General features: G+C 38.8%; 1 protein-coding gene across 1 annotated transcript in view; it reads left to right on the top strand.

Annotated features, from left to right (window-relative positions):
- Positions 1–22,367, top strand: part of LOC107572183 (multiple epidermal growth factor-like domains protein 10) — a 33,488-nt gene that overhangs the window by 413 nt on the left and 10,708 nt on the right. The window contains exons 2-7 of the mRNA XM_016258601.1: positions 6,385–6,503; positions 8,243–8,344; positions 8,491–8,591; positions 8,784–8,876; positions 17,530–17,776; positions 20,452–20,572. Coding sequence (XP_016114087.1) covers positions 6,397–6,503; positions 8,243–8,344; positions 8,491–8,591; positions 8,784–8,876; positions 17,530–17,776; positions 20,452–20,572 — 771 coding nt within the window. The 5' untranslated portion in view covers positions 6,385–6,396. The remainder of the gene's footprint in view (positions 1–6,384; positions 6,504–8,242; positions 8,345–8,490; positions 8,592–8,783; positions 8,877–17,529; positions 17,777–20,451; positions 20,573–22,367) is intronic.

Below are 22,367 nucleotides of genomic sequence, written 5' to 3'. Positions count from 1 at the left end.
GTGTGTGACTCTGTGTGTGGCTGGGTGTGTGAGAGTGTGTGTGTGTGTGTGTGTGTGTGTGTGTGTGTGTGTGTGTGTGTGTGTGTGTGTGTGTGTGTGTGTGTGTGTGTGTGTGTGAGTGTGTGTGTGTGTGTCAGCATGTGTGTGTGTGTGTGTTTTTGTGACAAATGAGGACATAAATGTGTATAATGACAAAGGTATGACAGGTATTACAAGGAGAAGGTGACTTTTCAGGACATTACCCCATGTCCCCACTTTTCAGAACGCTTATAAATCACACAGAATGGAGTGTATTGAAAATCTGAAATAGCACAAAGTCTCCTGTGAGGGGTAGGTTTAGGGGTAGGGTTGGTGTAGGGCAATAGAATATACGGTCTGTACAGTATAAAAACCATTACGCCTATGGAGAGTCCCCACTTTTCACAAAAACAAACCTGTGTGTGTGTGTGTGTGTGTGTGAGTGTGTGTGTGTGTGCAGTGATTTTATTTGCCAGCTCTTGTATGCAGCAGTGTGTCTCTTGTATGAAGTCTGTTCCTGTATGATTATCGTATTATGCATCTGTTAGTTAAGGAGAGCGGTCTGATGCTCCATCTGTTTGCAATAAAAACAGCATTATTCCCTTCATAATTACAGGGTTTGTCAAAGACCAATGTTTCTGAGACAAAAATAAGTAGCTGAGAAAGTCTGACATGCTTGGGCGGCGCAGCAGATCTCGTCTTCCTCTCAGCTGATGATCTGATGATCTCCAGTTGTTAACCTGCCTATAGCTGGTGTCAAATCTCGTTAGGGTTTGGTCGATGACACTAACAAACTCCATGTCTTTATGCCTCAAAAGTCTGTTTCAACATGCTAGATTTTGAAGCAGCATTACAGATATAACGCATCGACGTCCTGTTATTAAATGATTCTGAACTAGATGTGAAGTGTATGTGTAAACTGTGTTGTAAATACTTCTCTAATGATCATGCTAGCTGGTTGTACGGTTTAGCGGGTGATGGGCAGCTCCAAAGCCACTTCTGCACTTTTCCCTAAACAACATGAGAAGAACAGAGTCATTTTAGTGACCTACAGAAGGTTTGATTAACGAGAATAAAACAAGTCGTTACATTTAGTTTGAAGGGTTATTTTTTTGCACATTATTGCCACTTCCAGAGACACCAGTGTGTATTTTTTTTACAAGCTATGAAAGCAGTCTATGGATTTGAGTGTCTGAAACCTGAAATAAGTGTTATGCAGTGAAACACTGAAAACAGCCGTGGGCCTTGAGTTCTTCCCCAGAATCTGTGCTGAAAGATCCAGATGGGTTTTATTTGCTGTTGTGTTTGTTTAGGAGCATGGCATTCGTCCTGTGAGGAAGAGAGGGAATGTGTGTTGATTGACAGCGACACATGTGTATTTATTGGCCCGTTTGAGAGAAAGCTGTGACGCAGTGACCTACAAAGACGAGTCCTCCGCTATGACCTCCGACTGCTTCATGATGCTTTATGAACAGTAGTGATTAAAAGGCTGGATGCAGTGGTTTTATGCATTTGTGGGAGTTTTCCTTTCAGATGCTTTGCAGTGTCTAAAGAAAGGTTTGCATGCTCTGACTCCAGTGTGATCCTCCCTGTTACTCTCACACAAAGACACACTTGTGCACAGTAGTGCCGCACCATATGCAGTGCACACTATGTAGACTACATAGGGCGCTAACTAGCATCTCATCTGTCCAGGGGCCAACGCAAGCTCTTTGCCTCCACATCATGAATTAAACTGTGTAATTAATGCACAGCTTGCCGTGGATTATGCCTTATATGATACATATTGTTCACTGAATGATGAATCAAGAACAAAGTACTTCAAGTAACTCTGTGTAGGATTCAATTTGAAACAAAGAATTACAAAGAATTGGCAAATGAACCCTAGTAAAAAAGTAATATATTGAAAATACATTTATTTCATACTAAGTATAGTTCAATTCCGTTAACATATTTACTGACATATCGCTCGAGACTTACTGATTGACAAATTTGAATTTAGAAAATCATCACAATGCACATTTTTCAATATTAAAGGTGTCATATGATGCTATTTTAAAGATCATTATTTTGTGTATTTGGTGTAACAGAATATGTTGACATGCTTTAAAGGTATGTGGGGGCGTGTTAGAACGAGCCGTTTTAGGTAGGTGTGGCTGACTCTTAACTTTTATAAAGAATATCTCTTTGGATTTGAGACTTTAGTCTTTGCAACTTTACAGATCTTCTTTATGCACCAAGAGCTTGTAACACTCCAAAGAGAAAGGAACAATTGAAATCGCATCATATGACCCCTTTAAGCCTAAAATGTGTTTAAATTTCACTTGTTGATAAGGATTGTATGATCTCTGAATAATATCGGCCTTTAAATGTCAGATATTTAAAGTGTACCTAAAGTAAACTTGTAATAGTTCCACTTTAGCACTACCAAATATACTAAGTACATACTATAAGCACTACTTCAGCACAATTAAATTTCATTAAGCACAAAATGAGTTGTTCCTGTTTAACAGACTCTAAGTAGGCTATACCAGTTTGGTATACTAAAAGTACAACTGCAGGGTATTTTTATTAGTTACATGATGTATTTGAAGTATACTTAGCATGAAATACATGTATTTCAAATACATTTTAGTGGATTTATTTTTCACTAGGGATACATTGAATTAAACAAGAAATGTTATAGTTGATAGACTGAAATAGTATTTTCTTGTAAAAAATTTTTTTTTTTACAGTAGTATTGGCATACATCTTCTTAGTCTTCATCCAGAGCATAGATGCATCTGTACATTAACATTTCTAATAACTTTCAGATGTAGTCACACTATTACAATTCAGAGAGGAATATAGCAAGCGCTCATGAGCTTTACATCACAGTGTAATGTATGAGTCTCGTTGTTCCTCTCTCAGATTAAGAGTGTGATGTTGTATTTCTCCCTGGAGTGCTGTAAGTGACTCTAGACGTGTATCTGGTAGACACAGCAGTGTTTCCCCAGACGTCTGGAGGACAGAACATGTGTGTGGAGCATCAGAGCGCTGGCACCTGTGCTCACTTTCACTCAAACACTGCTCCGATGAACACCTGTTCCTGTTTCACTTCCCGCAGAGTTCATTGACGTGAGGAGCACTGGGTTTGTGCACGTGGAGCCTGTCCTGCATGTTTCGAGACAGGCACCTCCACAGGCTTTGCTTGACCGTTGACTGAACAGATGCGGTCAGGGATGCTCCTCATGCTCTCGGTCTCCTCTGCAGGCAGAGATTTTGCACTAAACACCACCAGATCTGGTGTTCGTAGTCCTTAGTTTTTCACAGGCATTGCTTGGTCTTGGCTTATGAGAAACAGGACTGTTTGATTGGTCATGCAGAGGATGAATCTAATGTTTTAAAAGCTAGATGATGCTAGAATCTGGTGTGGATGACCAGACCAAACAATGACCTGTCTCAAATTATACACTATACACACCTACACTGCTGTTGTGTGAGTTTTAAAAGGTTATTTTGTCACTCAACAAAAGCTGCCACATTAAGTGTCCAACCCTCCACACCGGTTCTTTAGTTACTGTGATGCACCTAAGGTCAGGGTCTGTGTTGTACATTACCACTTGCTGTAAGCAGTGCTGGCTGGGAGCGTGCTTGTGTTGAGCGGAGGATGAGTTTATGAGGAGTTCAGAGGCATCTCGTGCTTGTTGAGAGCTCTGTGAGTGCAGCTGTGTCTCTTCAGCTCTGCTCTCAGCGGTCAGATGAGCACTAGAGAAGCTCTGTGAGCGTGCCGCGGCACTGTGCTCACTCCAGTCTTTGCTCTCTGAGAGACTGATGTTGGTCTGGGTTTAATGGCTCTGAACTCTCAGGAACTCAGACAGGTCTTCATCTCGTCTGCAGCAAACTCTGTCACTGGCCCTCATGAAGCACCTGGCATACACTACCAGACAAACGACTTCTACTGTTTCTGAAAGAAGTCTCTTCTGCTCACAAAACAGCATTTATTTGATTTAAAATGCAGCAAAAACAGTCATATTGTGTAACATTATTACAAATTCAAATATATATATTTAAAATGTCACTCGTTCCTGTGGTGTAATATTTTTGTGGAATAAAATGCATTTTTTTCAGAATCCTTTGATGGACAGAAAGGTCAGTGAACAGCATTTATTTGAAATAGAAGTCTTTTGTAACATTATAAATTACTTTACTGTCACATTTGATCAATGTAATGCATCCTTGATGAATAAAAGTGTTATTATTTAAACTAAGTTCTTGCCCCAAACTTTTGGATGGAAGTAAATTATTGTGCAGCACAACTGTTTTCAGCATTGCTAATAATCAGAATGTTTCTTGAGCAGCAAATCAGCATATTAGAATGATTTCTGAAGATCATGTGACACTGAATGATGCTGAAAATAGCTTTGATCACAGAAATACATTACAGTTTAACAGAAGGGTCATTCCTGGGATTCGGTAACATTTCAACTTGGAATATAGATTTTATTTCAACTACATGTGATTCATTATCTAAATACCCCACATTATTAGGCACATATCAAACCTCCATATTTTCCCACCTCAGGCATTAATGACCTTTTATTATTATTATTATTTATTAATTTTTTCAGCTTTAGACACCTTTTTTTCTCAACCCCCGTAATGGACAAAATGGGATCGGTTTAAATAGGATTTTACACAGAACTTGTTATAAAACAAACATCTACCTACTCATATGTCCCTCATAACAATTTAATGATAACAAATGTCAAATTTATCATGATTTTCACATTTTTACAGTACTGAAGGAAGCTAAAAATACACAAATAATGTGTCTATGGTCTGTTTATTTTTGTAAAAAAAAATGTATTTAAAAGTTTAACTAAAACTACAATTTTATTGTTTTAGTCCTTAACATGTCAGATGGTAATCAGCAAGAAATGCTTTCATTCTTAATTGTATTAATGTGACAAGGTGTGACAGGGTTGAAGACTAACACATTGCCGTCAGTTTTAATGTTTGGTTTTGTTTCTCTCTCATATTGTTCCCTTCTTTCCGGGTCAACATGTCTTTCTGTTGCAAATGTGGCTGCAATTTCTGATGTATGATGCTTGCCAAAGTTTAAGTTGACATACATCAAAAATTATATTTATAACAAAAATATGAGTTGTCATGATTTTGGTAAGTATATATTTACTGAAACCATGCCTAGTTTATATTTTTGTCATTAAAATGATTAATAAATGAAGTAAATAACTCCACCCTGTCACAAGTTTACAACCCCGTAACAATGAAATAAATATATTTGTGACGGGGCTGACCACACACAGTCTATTATTTTTACAGGCGTAGAATGGTTAGTGTGACAGGGTTGAGTTCAGACTGAGGGACATAACTTTAAAGTCTCTGTTTTATAAAATATCTAGTAGATTTTTTAGAAAAATATTTTTCACAAGAAAGGAGCACAAAATACATGCTTACATTATTGCCAAAAATCAGACACTATGCCCATTTTGTTAAGAATTTTCTAAGTACAAACCCAGTGAAGCGCATCAGGGACGTGACCAAAATGCTTGGTTCAGGATAGACATAAGACTAAAAAATATTGAAATGCAATTATTTAAAAAAATTCTTTACAATCGGCAAGTATTGTGAAAAGCTTCGAACAATTAATTTTGGTGAACCACCACTTTAGAAACTCTGGGGGACTGAAATATTACCGAATCCCAGGAATGACCCATATATTCACATAGAAAACAGCTGTTTTAAATTCTAATAATATTTCACTGTTGTTACTGTATTTTTGATCAAATAAATGCAGTCCTGCTGAGCAGAAGAGAAGTTCTTCCAAACATTAAAAGCTTGTCATTGTCCGGTAGTGAGCAGGGCAATGTGATCATGTCTTCAGCTGCGTCAGTTTTCTGCAGGCCGTCTGAAGGTGCCTCACAGCTTCTGTAAGGACCCCTCAAGCTATCAGCGCCAAACTCTAGTCATCAGGTCAAACTCTGTGTGAGATCCTAATGAACATGCTGCTGGGCACCAGAAACATAAGAGTCCCTCATCTCAAACACACAGAACAGAAGGTGCTCCTGCATTAGAGAGTCTGATCAGCACATCCTCCACATCAGCACCAGCACAGCGTGATCTCAGGCCTCACAGCAGTGCAGGAGGAGTCTGCCCATCTGGACTGTGACTGATCAACTAGTGCTGCTGATGAGAAGATCAGTGACTTTGTCGTGGGGTGGGATGCCATCAGTGCTCGGTCCAGTTACCCAAAGCACATTGGAAGTTGAGCTTGACGCAGTGTTTCTCGTGTGTGTGATGCAGGTCATGATTGCAGCGTGTGTTTGCGCTGACTGCTGAGTGTGTGTTTGTGTTTGTGTGAAGGTGTTTCCTGCAATGATGTCACCCTGGAGTCCTCTGCTATTGGCTGTCTCGTGCTGTCTGATTGCTCTGACATCATCACTCAACCTGGACGACCCGAATGTCTGCAGTCACTGGGAGAGGTGGGTGTGTCTTCATGTGAATGGTCCGAAGTTGCTCAAATATTTGTGTAGCATGCTTAATTAATTCATAAAAATAAAAAAAATCTCAGTAGGAAGCCCATTATTCACTTCACTGTTCTCATGTGTTTTGCTTTCTGTAAAACATCTTATTTTTTCCCATAGCAGAGTTGAAACTATCATGTCTAACAGGAAGTGACCCTAATGAGGCAACATGCTGTATTTCAGATAGAAAGTATGAGAGGGATGATTTGTTTCACAGCGGATGCACATGCTCGTCACTTTCATTTTACTTTTCATTTGGAGCCGATTAAATATTTGAGTTAATAATAAAGAATTTTGTCAGTTTATGAGTAAAAGATGTGAATCTTCGGTTTAACACCCACTTTTTTAGGAATTCTGTTGACATATGTTTAAGAAAAGGTGTGGCAGCTAGATTTGGGTCACTTCCCCTGTGAGGGAACATGAAATGCTGATGAAGACTGATGGACTGTTGCTCTGACACTCTTCCGTTTCTCAGCATTTCGCAATAACTGCTTGTTGTCCTTTGATCTTGTCCTTTGTAGTTTTCAACAGGCGAGTTCCTTTATCTCAGAGTAGTAAACACACACACACACACACACACAGGCAGGAGATGTCCGTGGCCAAATTAAGGACCAGCTCGGAAATCCATTAAAGCAGATTGAAGAGAACAAAGTTGGAGTTTTCTTTCCCAGCTAGATTGACTTTCACTCGGTAATGTGTGGGAACAGCTGTGCGCTGCACAAGAGTTTCCTAAAGCAGGGAATGTGTGTCCTAATATCTGTGTGCAAGATTTCCCAGCACATTCACAGCGTGCATTATGAGTTTATTCCTGCGTCACTAACGCTCACAGCAGATTCAAACAAGAGCTCTGCTTCCACAGACGCACATGAAACGCCTGTCTTTACATCATCATAAAGCAATATTTGATCCAGCTGTTGCTATTTATAATTATGTTCTTCATTTATAGACGATTAGTGCTTTTTTTACTCCTGAATGTGTCCTGCACATGAGCGGCCCTAAACACAGCCGAAAGGCACAGCTGTTCCTGAGAAACAAAAGCGCTTCTGTTTTACTGGAGGAGCGCCAGTTTATGAACATCTGAACGACGCCACACAAATACCCACAGACAGGTGTCTGGAGAACTGGCGGAGAGCTGCTTTCAACAAAACACTTTGCTTTTCTGATTTGTTTTCCTCATGTATTGTGTAGCAGCAGTGGCCACACACAGCGAACATGTGACATACACAGATAACTGCTGCTCTTATTAACCATTAGTGCTGGAGTAATGAGACCACACACGTCTGACAGAGACGCGGCCTTCTGTACAGGTTTATATATCCTAGTGGGGACTTAAATTGAGGTCCCCATGGGTACAGAAGCTTATAAATCATACAGAATTAGTTTTTTTTTGAGAAAGTAAAAATGCAGAAAGTTTCCTGTGAGGGGTCGGTTTAGGTGTAGGGTGATAGAAAATACAGTTTGTACAGGATAAAAACCATTACGCCTATGAAGAGTCCCAACAAGGATAGTGAACCAGACGTGTGTGTGTGTGAGAGAGTGTGTGGTCCAGGTATGTTTTGAAAATGTAAAAACACTGAATGTTTTCTGTGAGGGTGAGGTTTCAGGTTGGGGGATAGAAAGTACAGTTTGGACAGTATAGAAATCATTTTGTCTGTGTAGAGTCCCTCAAAAACCATTCGTGTGTGTGTGTTCTGCAGTTACTCGGTGACTGTGCAGGAGTCGTACGCTCACCCATTCGATCAGATTTACTACACCAGCTGCTCAGACATCCTCAACTGGTTCAAATGCACTCAGCACAGGTGTGTGCGCTTTACAATGCTTTTCAAAGTTTATTAAGGTGTCATGGAAGCATAGTTTTTCATATATTGTCATATTTTGTTCTATCAAATTGAGGTATAACAGAATATTGAATAACCCGTAGCTGTGATTTTTCGGCTGTGTTTAGGGTGAGCTACAGAACGGCCTACCGCAGAGGAGAGAAGACCATGCACCGCCGCAAGTCTCAGTGCTGCCCGGGATTCTACCAGAGCAGAGACAGATGTGTTCGTGAGTGTTACTACTGCACTACTGCAGACCGAGAGAGAGACAGAGAGATAGATGTAAAACATATCTGATATTCACTGAGATATTTGATGCTAGATGTAGAGTTGTGAGGAGCAGGGTTTGGGGTTGTAGGTGTTTGTTGGGTGCTGGTGTAATCTGAGCGCTCTCTCTCTGTCTCTCTTGTTTTCTCTGCAGCCCACTGTGCTGAGAAGTGTGTGCATGGCCGCTGTGTGGCCCCCAGCACCTGTCAGTGTGAGCCGGGCTGGGGAGGGCCCGACTGCTCCAGCGGTGAGTGCTGCAGCTGCGCTCGTCTGTCTCTCTCTTACTGTCTCTTCCTGCGTTTACAACTGCCTTCAGTCAGTGACAGACCACATCCAGAAAGAGCTTTTGCTGCTCTGTAGACAATCATTTCAGTAGTTCCTCAACACTGACAAGAAATATATTGCCCTGTGCTTTTTCTGATTTGAACAAATGAACATATATCAGCTCACACACCGAAAGCACGCTCACAGAATAACGTGCCTCTCAGTCAAGCATGCGAATGCCGAGTTCTTTCGCTCAAGCTCTCTTAAGTTCTGTTATTGCTACACACTTACATGAAAAGTTATGTCAAAATGCCCGTCTTGGAGACTATTCATGTAAATGCAGTCAGCTTGAGAATGTTTTATTACATTAGTTTGTGTGTAGGGCTTTTATACGCGTGACATTGTATAGACTAGGTTTATCCCTCACAGCCTCATTTTCATCCAAGAAAAAATTTAAAAATGCCCTGTCTAATGTGTACTTTTAACCCAGAAATTAAAAAGCAGTTTCTTCTTTAATGGTTCAAACACTGGTGAATAGAATAAGCAGACACAAACTAATTTTGATTATTCAAATTATATAAAGCTTGTTTTTTATTGAGATAAAAGGTGAGTTTTCTGCTCTTAAGGTCCCATTCACAAAGATACTTACTCTTTTACTCACACTCTTGAAATTATACATTTACTTTAACAATTAATAAAGTCAAGTCCCGCCCTTTAATTTTTCACATTCTAAAACTTGTTTCACTCTGAAATATGTCACAATACATAAATCAATTCAGCCATAACTTCTGTTACATTACTTTAAGTTTGCTAAGCAAAGCAGGACACTAATTATTAATCAAATATCAAAATGGCAAGATGCAATAGAGGTTTGCTTTTGTTAATTTAAATGGATATTGCGTTTATCTAGTTGTAAAGGTTAAAACAATGTTAAAGCGGTCATAGGATGCTACATGCACTTTTACAAGTTGTTTAAACTGAAATGTGTGTTGGCAGTGTGTACACAACCACCCTATAATGATAAACCAGCTGCTGCATTTTGGACCAGCTAGAGTTTGTTTATTAAGCGTGCAGAACAACCACCCAATAAATCATTACAATAATCTAACCTTGAGATCATGAACGTATGAATTAACGTTTCTGCATTTGACATTGAGAGCATAGGTCATAATTTAGATATATTTTTGAGATGGAAAAAATGCAGTTTTACAAATGCTAGAAACGTGACTTTCAAAGGAAAGATTGCTATCAAATAGCACACCTAGGTTCCTAACTAATGACGAGGAATTGACAGAGCAGCCATCAAGTGTTAGACAGTGTTCTAGGTTATTACATGCAGAGGTTTTTGGTCCTATAATTAACACCTCTGTTTTATCAGAATTTAGCAGTAAGAAATTATTCATCATCCAGTCTTTTGTATCAACTATGCATTCTGTTAGTTTTGCAAATTGTTATGTTTCGTCAGGCAGCGAAGAAATATAGAGCTGAGTATCATCAGCATAACAGTGAAAGCTAACACCGTGTTTCCTGATGATATCTCCCAAGGGTAACATGTAAAGCATAAAAAGTAACGTTCCTAGTACTGAGCCTTGAGGTACTCCATACTGCACTTAATATTGGTATGATTCCTCTTCATGCACTGCCACGAATTGATGGCAGATTTCCTTTTAATGCCAACATAATTTTCTAGTCTATTCAAAAGAATGTTGAATGATGAATGATTCAGCTCATCTAGAGACGGTAAGAGCTGGATTGGGTGTGCCTGATGAGGGAAAATGTGCAGCGCTGAGGCTCCTGGACAGGTTTGAGAAGCACCGATTTTCTCAATGGCTTGATTTACCAGCCGACTGCATGAGTCCTTATATATCAAAACAATAATTTCCCACAGATCAGGCTTTAGAATTAACATGGTTACTTATGTGTTGCGACATCTTTCAGTAAAATTGTGTTTGAAAAGTGGTGACTGGTCCACAAAAGAGTCCACAGAGAAATGTGAAATGTAAAGAACAAATAATTATGATCTACTGACATGATCAGGCACTTCACTGAAAATGAACAGGCATTTCTCTAAGGTTAAAATCCCTCAGAAGGTCAGCAGAGAGCATGTATTCACTGCAAGATCGAGTGTTGATCTGTGTCTGCGCAGACAGTCTTAGACAGATACATTCATCTCTATTATATAATAAAGAAGAGGATGTGGAAAAACTGTTTAAAAGCGGTTTTTGGACTAACAAGGACGTTTATGAGTTTAGACATTATGAGTTTATAGTATGATGACCTCTTATATGTCAAAAGATCTAAGGAAATGTGAAATCTAAAATGCTGTAGTGGTTTAATATTGTGATTAAATGTAGTTTAAGGGTCTAGAAGAAATCATTACATTAAGAGAAATGTGAATCTAAAATGTAAACACTATTATGCATTTACAGCTATAGAAGTGTAAAATATTTAGGAATCCTTTTTATCATAAATATATTTATTTACATTTTTTCCATTTTATAGATATATTTTAGATCCCTTAAGCCTATCCCCAAACCTAAAAAGTAACCTCTTTTCAACAGTGTAAAAATGTAACGGGTAGAAAAATATACAGTGACAATAATGTTTTTTTTTTTTTTTTTACAATATTTGATTACAGTATAACAGTTTTGCATTTATAGTTACTTATCAACACTAACAATACAGTGCTAGATTATTTCATCCCTGATGCAGTAAATTTTGAATACATATAGGTCGGGTCCTTTGATGTCCCTTCATAACTCACGCATAATCCATGGCATTTCTTTATCAGAACGTGTTTTGTGACAGCCATGTTGCATTCAGAATGTTTTGGGGTTGAAGAACAGATACATATCATTGCACTTCACCATATTCTTATATAGACTTGTGCTTTATACTAAGAAAAACAAGTGTACAGATTTAAAAATGTCCAGTGTAAAAATGATGATCGTGATTTTGTTCCAAATACAAAGTTGAAGGTTTGAGCATGACAAGGTAACACAATGAAATACTTACAAAGACTACCATAGAAACACCTATGTTTCAGCCATGTGGTCAGAAAGACTTGTGTAACATCACTCTGTTAAATGTGATATCAGACAGATCATCATATTACATGCAGAGGAGGACACGTGGTTATGATACTGAAAACACATAATGAATGAGGCAAATCAACTCCTATTGCAATGAAAATCAAACATTTACAAACTTTTTACATTACATACTAAACATGGTTCAGTCTGTCAAATAACGAGTAATTTCAGTACGCTGTTCATTTGATCAGTAGTACTGGATGTGTTGTCAGGAGTCTGGAGTCCCTCAGCGTTAGTTAACCGCTGCTAGTCCTGCTCCTGGTTTTATTATAGTGGCTTATGGAGAAGGATTTGGAAGCATGGCTGCAGTCAGCTGTGATATGACTTTAATTAGTTGAAGTCTCATTGTATCTGGCCTTTCCGGGCCACAAGACGCCAACAAAACACCCTGCGCTGAATTAAGGCTGAAGGAAAAAAGGCCTTTTCTTCATCCGCAGAGAGCAAAACAAAGAGAAGGCACTGATTGGCCAGAAACACAGGACATGACCTCAGGGCTGAGCTCATGTGATGTCAGATGTAAGAAAGGGATGCACAATAACAGAACATGCTCAAACAGACCTTATTGCCCCCAATCTCTCATTCAGATATAAAAAAGTGACATTACAGTCCTGCTTTATAGGGCTGAGTTGACCACATATATATTATTTTATGACAGCCACTGTTTAAATGTTTATATTTAGTAGAAACGTAATGATATCATTACAAATGTATTATTGTTATTTATTATTTAAAAATGGTATACTAACCAGTTGTTGAGTTTGACCGTATTATAGTATGATATGAAACTCTCCATAGACATACAGTAGAAAACATGTAATGGTTTTTCTACTGTACAAACTATTTTCTGTTGCCCTACTCCAACCTTACACCTAAACCTACCCTTTACAAAAAATTTCCTGCATTTTTACATTCTCAAAAAAACACCATTTAGTATGTTTTTAAGCCTTTTGAATTACGGGGGCACAGACAGTGTCCTCATAAACCACCTTCACATTGAAATACCTCTGTCATACCCATGTCATTCTACAAATCTGCATCCGCATAAACCACCCAAACCAGAGCTCAGTTTCGTGCTTGTGTTGTTGTCGCCGTCTCATCCTCTCAGTCAGAATCAGACACTAGGAGGCGTCACCTGTGTGCTGTGATCTGCTGCTCGTCTGCTTCAGACGCCGTCTGACTGATGCTTTGTTCTGAAAGGGTTTGCGGTGTTCGGTTCACACATGAAGGTTTTGCTTTCGAGCCAGTGAAAGCAATGTTTCTTGTGGATTTGGTGAGCTGGTGATGGACGAGAGTCAGTGTGGACGACCTGCACGTCTGCTCACTGAAGCGGGTCACGATCACTAAAGCACTCCGCTTACTTTAGCTCTTCTTAGCCTGAAGAAACATGACTGAGGTTTCAATGAGGTCGTGTGGAAGACAACAACAATCACAGTCTGACAAATAAAAGATGAAACACTAATATATTCACGTCAAAATCACAGTCTCATGTGAACTCAAGCTTCATGGTGAATTAGGGTAAGCTCTGATCAGTGCAAATTACATGACACAGGGTTTCCACAGTCTTAAAAAGCCTGGGACTTCCCAGCCGTAGTATAAGTCATAGTACAGTGAGTTGATGTTTAATGTATGTATGTAATGCACTATCATACACCTGACACAATGCAGTAGATATGTTTCTCTGAGCACTAATACACAGCTGTGGGATTATGCAGACGAAAGCGCTTCATTGCAGATCACCAGACAGATTCTCGTTTGAACTAGTGACAGATTTCAGCGTTGCAAGCAGCCTAGGAAAAAATGTACAACACTGCAACTTATAACAGATGCGAAATGTGAGGATATCATTTCTTATTATCTCAATATCCAAAACCTGGGTAGAGTTGGGTATATTTAAACTAGTTTCATAATTCAGTTTTGATTCACAAGCTTGTGATTGGATTCAATTCCGTTCTTGATTTGATTCAATTGGATACATGTCAATTTTTCTCAAGGAAAAAAAAACCTCTACTAATATCGTAGTACCCCATGAGACCTGTAAACAGTGTTGGGGAGTAACTAGTTACATGTAATGGAATTACATACATTCATTTAATTACAAAATAAATGTCTTTTTTAAATGTTACAGTTACTTATGAAAATGTTAATGATTACAAAGGGGGTTACATCTGAATATCTTTACACACATACAGATTTGATTGACTTCTTTCATAAATTGCAATGTTTCGGGAGTTTAGGACACATGCTTATTCAATAACTGTTTTATTTCCTATTTGGGTTTATGTATATGCTTTATTTTTAAGATTAACTGTTTTTTCCCAAGGCGTTGTTAGATGCCAGTGATTCCTGTCAAAACTATGCAAAGATTTGATTTCAAAAACAGTATCATAGCTATTAAACTATCTCTTGTTATGATTTTAAATCTGTATTTAATCTCAGAACAATCTCAAAGTAACATTCCTTAGAAATGTAATCAAAAAGTAATCAAATGTAATCAGTTACATTGCTTTAATAAAGTAATTGAAATAGTTACACCATTTATTCGATTTTAAATACTGTAACTTGTAATCTGTAACCGATTACATTTCCAAAGTAACCTTCCGTCTGTAAATTCTATAAATACATTCCAGTAAGTTAATTAAGTCAGTCAGCAGGTTAATTGTTAAAGACATATTTAGTTCAGTTTAAACTTTTTTTTTTTATTTTGACTAATCCTGTTGTACACATTTCTACATTAAAATTTCAATGATAACATTGTCATTCAAATATCAGCCTCTGTTTCTGAGCAAATCCCAGCTTGGCTACACTGATGTTATTTTAGGGTTTGATGATCTGCTGTCTCATCAGTACAGTAATAATCTGTGTAGTGCCAGAGGATGTGTTATTGGAAATTCATTATGACGTTGTGTTGTATTTTGGTGTCATACATTGCATTAGCTTAAACATCTTAACAGCTCAGTTACACTAATGAGTCGCATTACTTGACAGAAGAACTGCTTATTCCAGTTATTACAGCTTTTCTGAATTGCTAAAACACATTTCTTGAAAGCATCACTCATGTTCTCAAAACCTTAAACACAAATCCAAATACTCAAACTAAATTCACGAAACCTCTGACTCTTCATCAAAATCAAACAATCACTGCAAAACCATTTCACTTGCACTCAAAACCAAACCGTGCTCTCAGATCACACACACATGAGTCAATTCATACAGAGCATTCATTAGACACTACAGAGAAAAATGGAGAACACTGCATCCAGAACATTACAGAAAAAAGTATATTGTATTGAGTAAACAATTTTGCAATTCTGTAAAAAAGTATAGTAATTGCAACCGAGTAAGGTGAATATATTGCATAGGCCTACTGTATGTACTGCAAGAATAGTAGTGTGCTGAATACTGAATAGTACTGAATGTTTGTATATATTCAGCACTTGGATACTGCAAAAATACTGCAGTCCAACTGCAAAGATCAAAAAGGTCAAATAAAACTCGAAATGAATAGCATGTTACAGTACACTCAAATACTGTAAGTTGTGCGATTGTAAAATCCGGGTCAATGATAGACTCATTCTGTCTCAGCATCATGTCTTTGTGCTGGAGACTTCACATCACAAGTAATGCTGTCTTTTTTGCTAGACAGAGAAAAAACCCCTCTGGTCTGACAGATCCAGCCTTGATAACACTCTCTAAACCTTCCTCTTTCTCTCCTCATCCTCCACTTCTTACATGTACTCTTCCTCCTCTCCTTCTCAGACTGTGTCCATCTATTGTTCGTATCATCATTCAGTCTCCTGTGGCACTTGTGCTCTCTGAACTGGCTCATATTTTGTACAATTGGTTTGATCACATCATTAGAAACAAGTGTGAACAATTTTGAATCGTTGTGTGTGAATGATGACAACTGTGCTTTAGTTGTGTTTAACTTTAGCTGCTTGTGTTTAGCATTTTGCAGCACAAATGCATCACAGTGTGATAAGTGTTTAAGTGAATGAGAATGTGTTTAGTTTTGCAAAAAGAGTGCATGAGATTTGCAAATAGAGCCTAACTGCCTGAACGTGTTTGGCAGAAAGAGTGCTTTATTCGACATATTGGTTTAAGCTAATGAGAATTTGGTTCAGAGATTGGGGTTTAGTGTTTTAGCAATTCAGAAAAACAGTAAAATGAACACAATTACTGAACCCTGGTGTCCTGTACCTCCACTCCACTGAAACATTGTCTGTAGGTTTGCTTTTACAGTGATATGTCATGTGTTGTTCTCTCACACACACACACACACACACACACACTAAAGCAGTATTTCATTCACACTGAACCAAAGACTAGAACCGGAACTTACCTCAGAACACTCACATGTTACTGTGTTTAAAGGATATTCACTTCCAGAATAAAACAAATCCTGATCATTTACTCACCCCCACGCCATCCAAGGGGTTCATGTCTTTCTTTCATTAGTTGCAAAGAAATTAAATTTTTTTGAGGAAAACATTCCAGAATATTTCTCCATATAGTGGACACACTAGGGGAAGTCGTGGCCTAATGGTTAGAGAGTCGGACTCGTAACCCAAAGCTTGTGGGTTCGAGTCTCGTACCAGCAGGGATTGTAGGTGGGGGGTGTGTGAATGTACAGCGCTCTCTTCCACATTCAATACCACGACTGAGGTGCCCTTGAGCAAGAACCGAACCCACAACTGCTCCCCGGGTGCCGCAGCAAAAATGGCTGCCCACTGGGTGGATGGGATAAATGCAGAGCACTAATTCCAAGTATGGGTCACCATACTTGGCCACATGTCATGTCACTTTCACATTTTCTGAAAAAAAAAAAAAAATATATATACACTTTTTAACCACAAATGTTGGGCTAGCATTAGCTCTGCGATGCACATGTGTGTCTTTATTAGGTGATATTGGAAAGTACAGACCCAGTGTTTATAAAGCCAACATGCAAATAAAGTCATTGCCCTTTACCAAAATGTAAAACAACAATGTTTTTTAAAGTTGGAGGAGAAAATGAGATGGCGTTTTTAACTGAAGTACAAAAACGAAGAACTAACCGCACGTGACCTTTCCAACATGATTACGTAATGTGTGAAGAAGTGCATCGCAGAGCTAGAGCAAGCCCAGCATTTGTGGTTAAAATGTATTATTTTTTTTCAGAAAATGACTGATGGATTCGCTAGATAAGGCCCTTATTCCTCGGGTGGGATCGTGTAGAGCTTTTTTCTGCTGCATTGAAACTGCATTTTGACCTTGAAATCGTTGGCCACCATTAAAGTCCACTATATGGAGAAAAATCCTGCAATGTTTTACTCCAAAAACAAAAATTTCTTTGCAACTGAAGCAAGAAAGACATGAACATCTTGAATAACATAGGGGTGAGTAAATTATCAGCAAAATGTTTATTCTGGAAGTGGACTACCAGAATAGACCATGGTGAAACCGCAGTAAAGCACGGCCTCTGGTGGCTTGTCATAGCTTTAGTGTCTGCAGTGCAGGATGTCCTGTGGTGTGTGACGTGAACAGCAGCTCTGTGTGTCTGCGCAGCCTGTGACGGTGATCACTGGGGTCCACACTGCAGCAGCCGCTGTCAGTGTCAGAACGGGGCGCTGTGTAACCCCATCACCGGAGCCTGCCTCTGTGCGGCCGGGTACCGCGGCTGGCGCTGCGAGGACCTCTGCGAGCGCTCCACCTACGGACACGGCTGCCAGCAGAGGTGCCTGTGCCAGAACAACGCCACGTGTCACCACGTCACCGGAGAGTGTGTGTGCAGCCCGGGATACACGGGAGCCTTGTGAGTTCACCTGCATGCTCAATATACATTGCCTGTGCACAGAGTGTGCCGTTTGTCTGATTGTACGCAGTAGCTGTTAAAAAAAACAAACTTTCATTCTATATTAGTTTTTTTCAACTGCTTGAACACAAAATCTTTACTTGTAACACAATTTCTGAAAGCTGACACTCAAACAGCAGAAGCACACACCAAATCTACCTCAGCCTTTGACTCCGTTTTCAATTTCATAAAACACTTTTATCAGACACAACACACAATTCTCTTTGTAACTCACAAAAATCTAACAGGAATTAATATTATTTGCAAAGGTGTTTGCAAATGTTTGCTTTTGAGATGTGTATGTGATATTTTGAATGCAGTGCTTTGTTTTGCAAGAGATGTGAGGCATTTTGCATTTTGTGTGTGCAATTCTTGGATTTGTGTGTAAAGTTTTGAAAAAAAGAGGCAAAGTTTTGAAAATGTGTGTAAGCAGTAGAAAAAAACTGTAACATACATAAATAGAAATATAAACATGAACACACTGAACACATGGTTTCATTTAATAACACTGTTAAAATAGATAATGTAATACAAAATAAACAATTTATGTTTTTGCGATAGAAATGCTACAGCCTCTATAATTTCTTCAACAAAAACATGTGGACATCACAAACCTTATAAAAATTAGCCATGGTTTTATAGGGATAGTTCACTCCAAAATGAAAATTCTGTCATTAATTACTCACCCTCATGTCGTTCCAAACCTGTAAGACCTTCGTTCATCCTCAGAACACAAATTAAGATATTTTTTTATCAAATCTGAGCGCTCTCTGACCCGGCATAAACAGCAATGCAACTGCAATGTTTTCAGATCCAGAAACGTAGCAAGGACATCGATAACACAGTCCATGTGACATCAGTGGTTCAGCTTTAATTTTACGAAGCTACGAGAATACTTTTTGTTCACAAAGAAAACAATAATAACATAATTTATTAAACAATTCTTCTCCCAGAGTTACGTCTTCCGCCATTTTGGAGAGTACCGATGTGAGGCATTTTGCATTTTGTGTGTGCAATTCTTGGATTTGTGTGTAAAGTTTTGAAAAAAAGAGGCAAAGTTTTGAAAATGTGTGTAAGCAGTAGAAAAAAACTGTAACATACATAAATAGAAATATAAACATGAACACACTGAACACATGGTTTCATTTAATAACACTGTTAAAATAGATAATGTAATACAAAATAAACAATTTATGTTTTTGCGATAGAAATGCTACAGCCTCTATAATTTCTTCAACAAAAACATGTGGACATCACAAACCTTACAAAAATTAGCCATGGTTTTATAGGGATAGTTCACTCCAAAATGAAAATTCTGTCATTAATTACTCACCCTCATGTCGTTCCAAACCTGTAAGACCTTCGTTCATCCTCAGAACACAAATTAAGATATTTTTTTATCAAATCTGAGCGCTCTCTGACCCTGCATAAACAGCAATGCAACTGCAATGTTTTCAGATCCAGAAACGTAGCAAGGACATCGATAACACAGTCTATGTGACATCAGTGGTTCAGCTTTAATTTTACGAAGCTACGAGAATACTTTTTGTTCACAAAGAAAACAACAATAACATAATTTATTAAACAATTCTTCTCCCAGAGTTACGTCTTCCGCCATTTTGGAGAGTACCACGACACATGCGCGTGCTTTCCTCTGATGTAAACAGCACTGATTACGTTGATTTGACAAATTGTTGAATAAATTGTTATTTTTGTTTTTGCACACAAAAAGTATACTCGTAGCTTTGCAAAATTAAAGTTGAGCCACATGGACTGTTTTATCGATGTCTTTGCTAAGTTTCTGGACCTGGGAACATTGCAGTTGCATTGCTGTCTATGTAGGGTCAGAGTGCGCTCAGATTTGATCAAAAATATCTTAAAAGGTCTTGGGTTGGAACAACATTAGGGTGAGTAATTAATGACAGAATTTTCATTTTGGGGTGAACTAACCCTTTAAAGGGGTGGTTGACTGTTTTTTTCTAGGCTTGATTGTGTTTATGGGGTGCAGTCTAACGTGTTAGTGCTTCGTTTTTTTAAAAAACACATTCTTTTTCACATAATTTACCTTTATTCCACACCGCTCTGTCCCTTCTCCCAATAACACGCTGATCATTTCCTGCTTTTATGAAGCCCCTCCCTCAGAAATAGGCGATGGGCTCTGAGTGGTTAGCTAGCCCAGTGTGTTGTGATTGGCTAAACCGCCTCTAGCGCGCGTCTAAACGTCCCGCCCCTCACCTCTAATCGTCCCGCCCCTCACCTCAGTGGCATGTGCTCCGGTGTCCTGACATTTTATCCTACCCATCAGATTGTCCTACCAGGATTTATTGTGCATGCGCACATCAATATTGCGTCCTTTTTCTCACGCTAAATAACAATATTGAATGTATCTGCATTAATGTAAAGGTAGGCTTAGGGTTGGGGTAGGTGTAGACTTTAATAAAACACAATCTAATAGGTTGAAAAAATTATTTATTGTTGGTTTCCTGTAGCTGTATCCCTTCTAGCTACAACCGCGAATATAACACACAATTTTACTTCCATGATATTTGGGGGAGGGGGCACAACAATATAGTTCTGCTTAGGGCCCTGGTTTGGCAGCGGTGTGAGTCTGACGCTGTGTTTGCTGTCTGCTGCAGCTGCGAGGAGCTGTGTCCTCCGGGGAAACACGGGCGGCAGTGTGAGGAGCGCTGTCCCTGTCAGAACGGCGGCGTGTGTCATCACGTGACTGGAGAATGCTCCTGCCCCGCCGGCTGGATGGTACGTCTGTGCAAAACCCAAATCTGGAAGTGATAAATAATTCTGATTCATCATGTGTGGGCGTCTGCAGTGTTGTTAATTTATTTTCTATTTGGATTTGGTTTTAAAGGGGTCATGAACTGCCTCTGAGGTCCACTTATCATGTTATCAATATTTTTACATCAAAAAAACATAATTTAGAAGTAACAGGCCATCAGAATGCTCTGTTTGAATAGGCGTGGAGGATTGTAGACTCGGAAGTAAATGCTCACTGCTATGATTGGCTAATAGTTGTGTATGTTTGACAGCATACATTCCTCACAGATGGACGCTGCTGTGATTTATGTTAAAAACACATAAATACTCAGTACATATCAAACGATTGGTTTAACAGACAAAGCAATAGTGATCATGTAATGAAAACATTACTGTCGGATCCAATATAGTCGCACAGCATTGTCTTTTTGTTTCGATATTTCTGAAAATCCTGCCCCGAATTGTGAATTAATAATAATAAATTAATAAATGAATCCGCAGTAAAATTAAGTGAACAAAGGACAGAGTTCTTACTGACCCGGTCTGAACCTTCATTAAAAATAAAGTTAATTTACTCTTTCCTGTTTGCCCCGCCGGCTGGATGGTACGTCTGTGCAAAACCCAAATCTGGAAGTGATAAATAATTCTGATTCATCATGTGTGGGCATCTGCAGTGTTGTTAATTTATTTTCTATTTGGATTTGGTTTTAAAGGGGTCATGAACTGCCTCTGAGGTCCACTTATCATGTTATCAATATTTTTACATCAAAAAAACATAATTTAGAAGTAACAGGCCATCAGAATGCTCTGTTTGAATAGGCGTGGAGGATTGTAGACTCGGAAGTAAATGCTCACTGCTATGATTGGCTAATAGTTGTGTATGTTTGACAGCATACATTCCTCACAGATGGACGCTGCTGTGATTTATGTTAAAAACACATAAATACTCAGTACATATCAAACGATTGGTTTAACAGACAAAGCAATAGTGATCATGTAATGAAAACATTACTGTTGGATCCAATATAGTCGCACAGCATTGTCTTTTTGTTTCAATATTTCTGAAAATCCTGCCCCGAATTGTGAATTAATAATAATAAATTAATAAATGAATCCGCAGTAAAATTAAGTGAACAAAGGACAGAGTTCTTACTGACGCGGTCTGAACCTTCATTAAAAATAAAGTTAATTTACTCTTTCCTATTGTTGGGATCAGAAGGAAGGCAATGCAAACACTGTTTTTCCACGGCTTGGCACTGAACAGCGTCTTACTGTCTTCAAAGCATCTTTATTTAATAATAATAAATTAATAAATGAATCCGCAGTAAAATTAAGTGAACAAAGGACAGAGTTCTTACTGACGCGGTCTGAACCTTCATTAAAAATAAAGTTAATTTACTCTTTCCTATTGTTGGGATCAGAAGGAAGGCAATGCAAACACTGTTTTTCCACGGCTTGGCACTGAACAGCGTCTTACTGTCTTCAAAGCATCTTTATCATTCTGCGTCGACCTGCGCGTTAGCCTCTCTCATTATTTACACTACAGGCACGAATTGGTGCCTGTATTGGCGGGGCTAAACAGGCAGTGATGTAGAATCTGTGGGCGGGGCTAAACAGACAGCGGCATATAATCGGTGGGCGGGGCTAAACAGACAGTGGCGTAGAATCGGTGGGCGGGGCTAAACAGACAGTGGCGTAGAATCGGTGGGCGGGGCTAAACACAGAGTGGCGTAGAATCGGTGGGCGGGGCTAAACACAGAGATGTGGAATCTGTGGGGGG

This window comes from Sinocyclocheilus grahami, unplaced genomic scaffold (genome assembly GCF_001515645.1).
Source record: "Sinocyclocheilus grahami isolate Dianchi unplaced genomic scaffold, SAMN03320097.WGS_v1.1 scaffold1713.1, whole genome shotgun sequence".
Lineage (NCBI taxonomy): Eukaryota > Metazoa > Chordata > Actinopteri > Cypriniformes > Cyprinidae > Sinocyclocheilus > Sinocyclocheilus grahami.
Note: the sequence above shows the minus strand (reverse complement) of the source record. Positions and strands in the feature narration are given on the sequence as shown.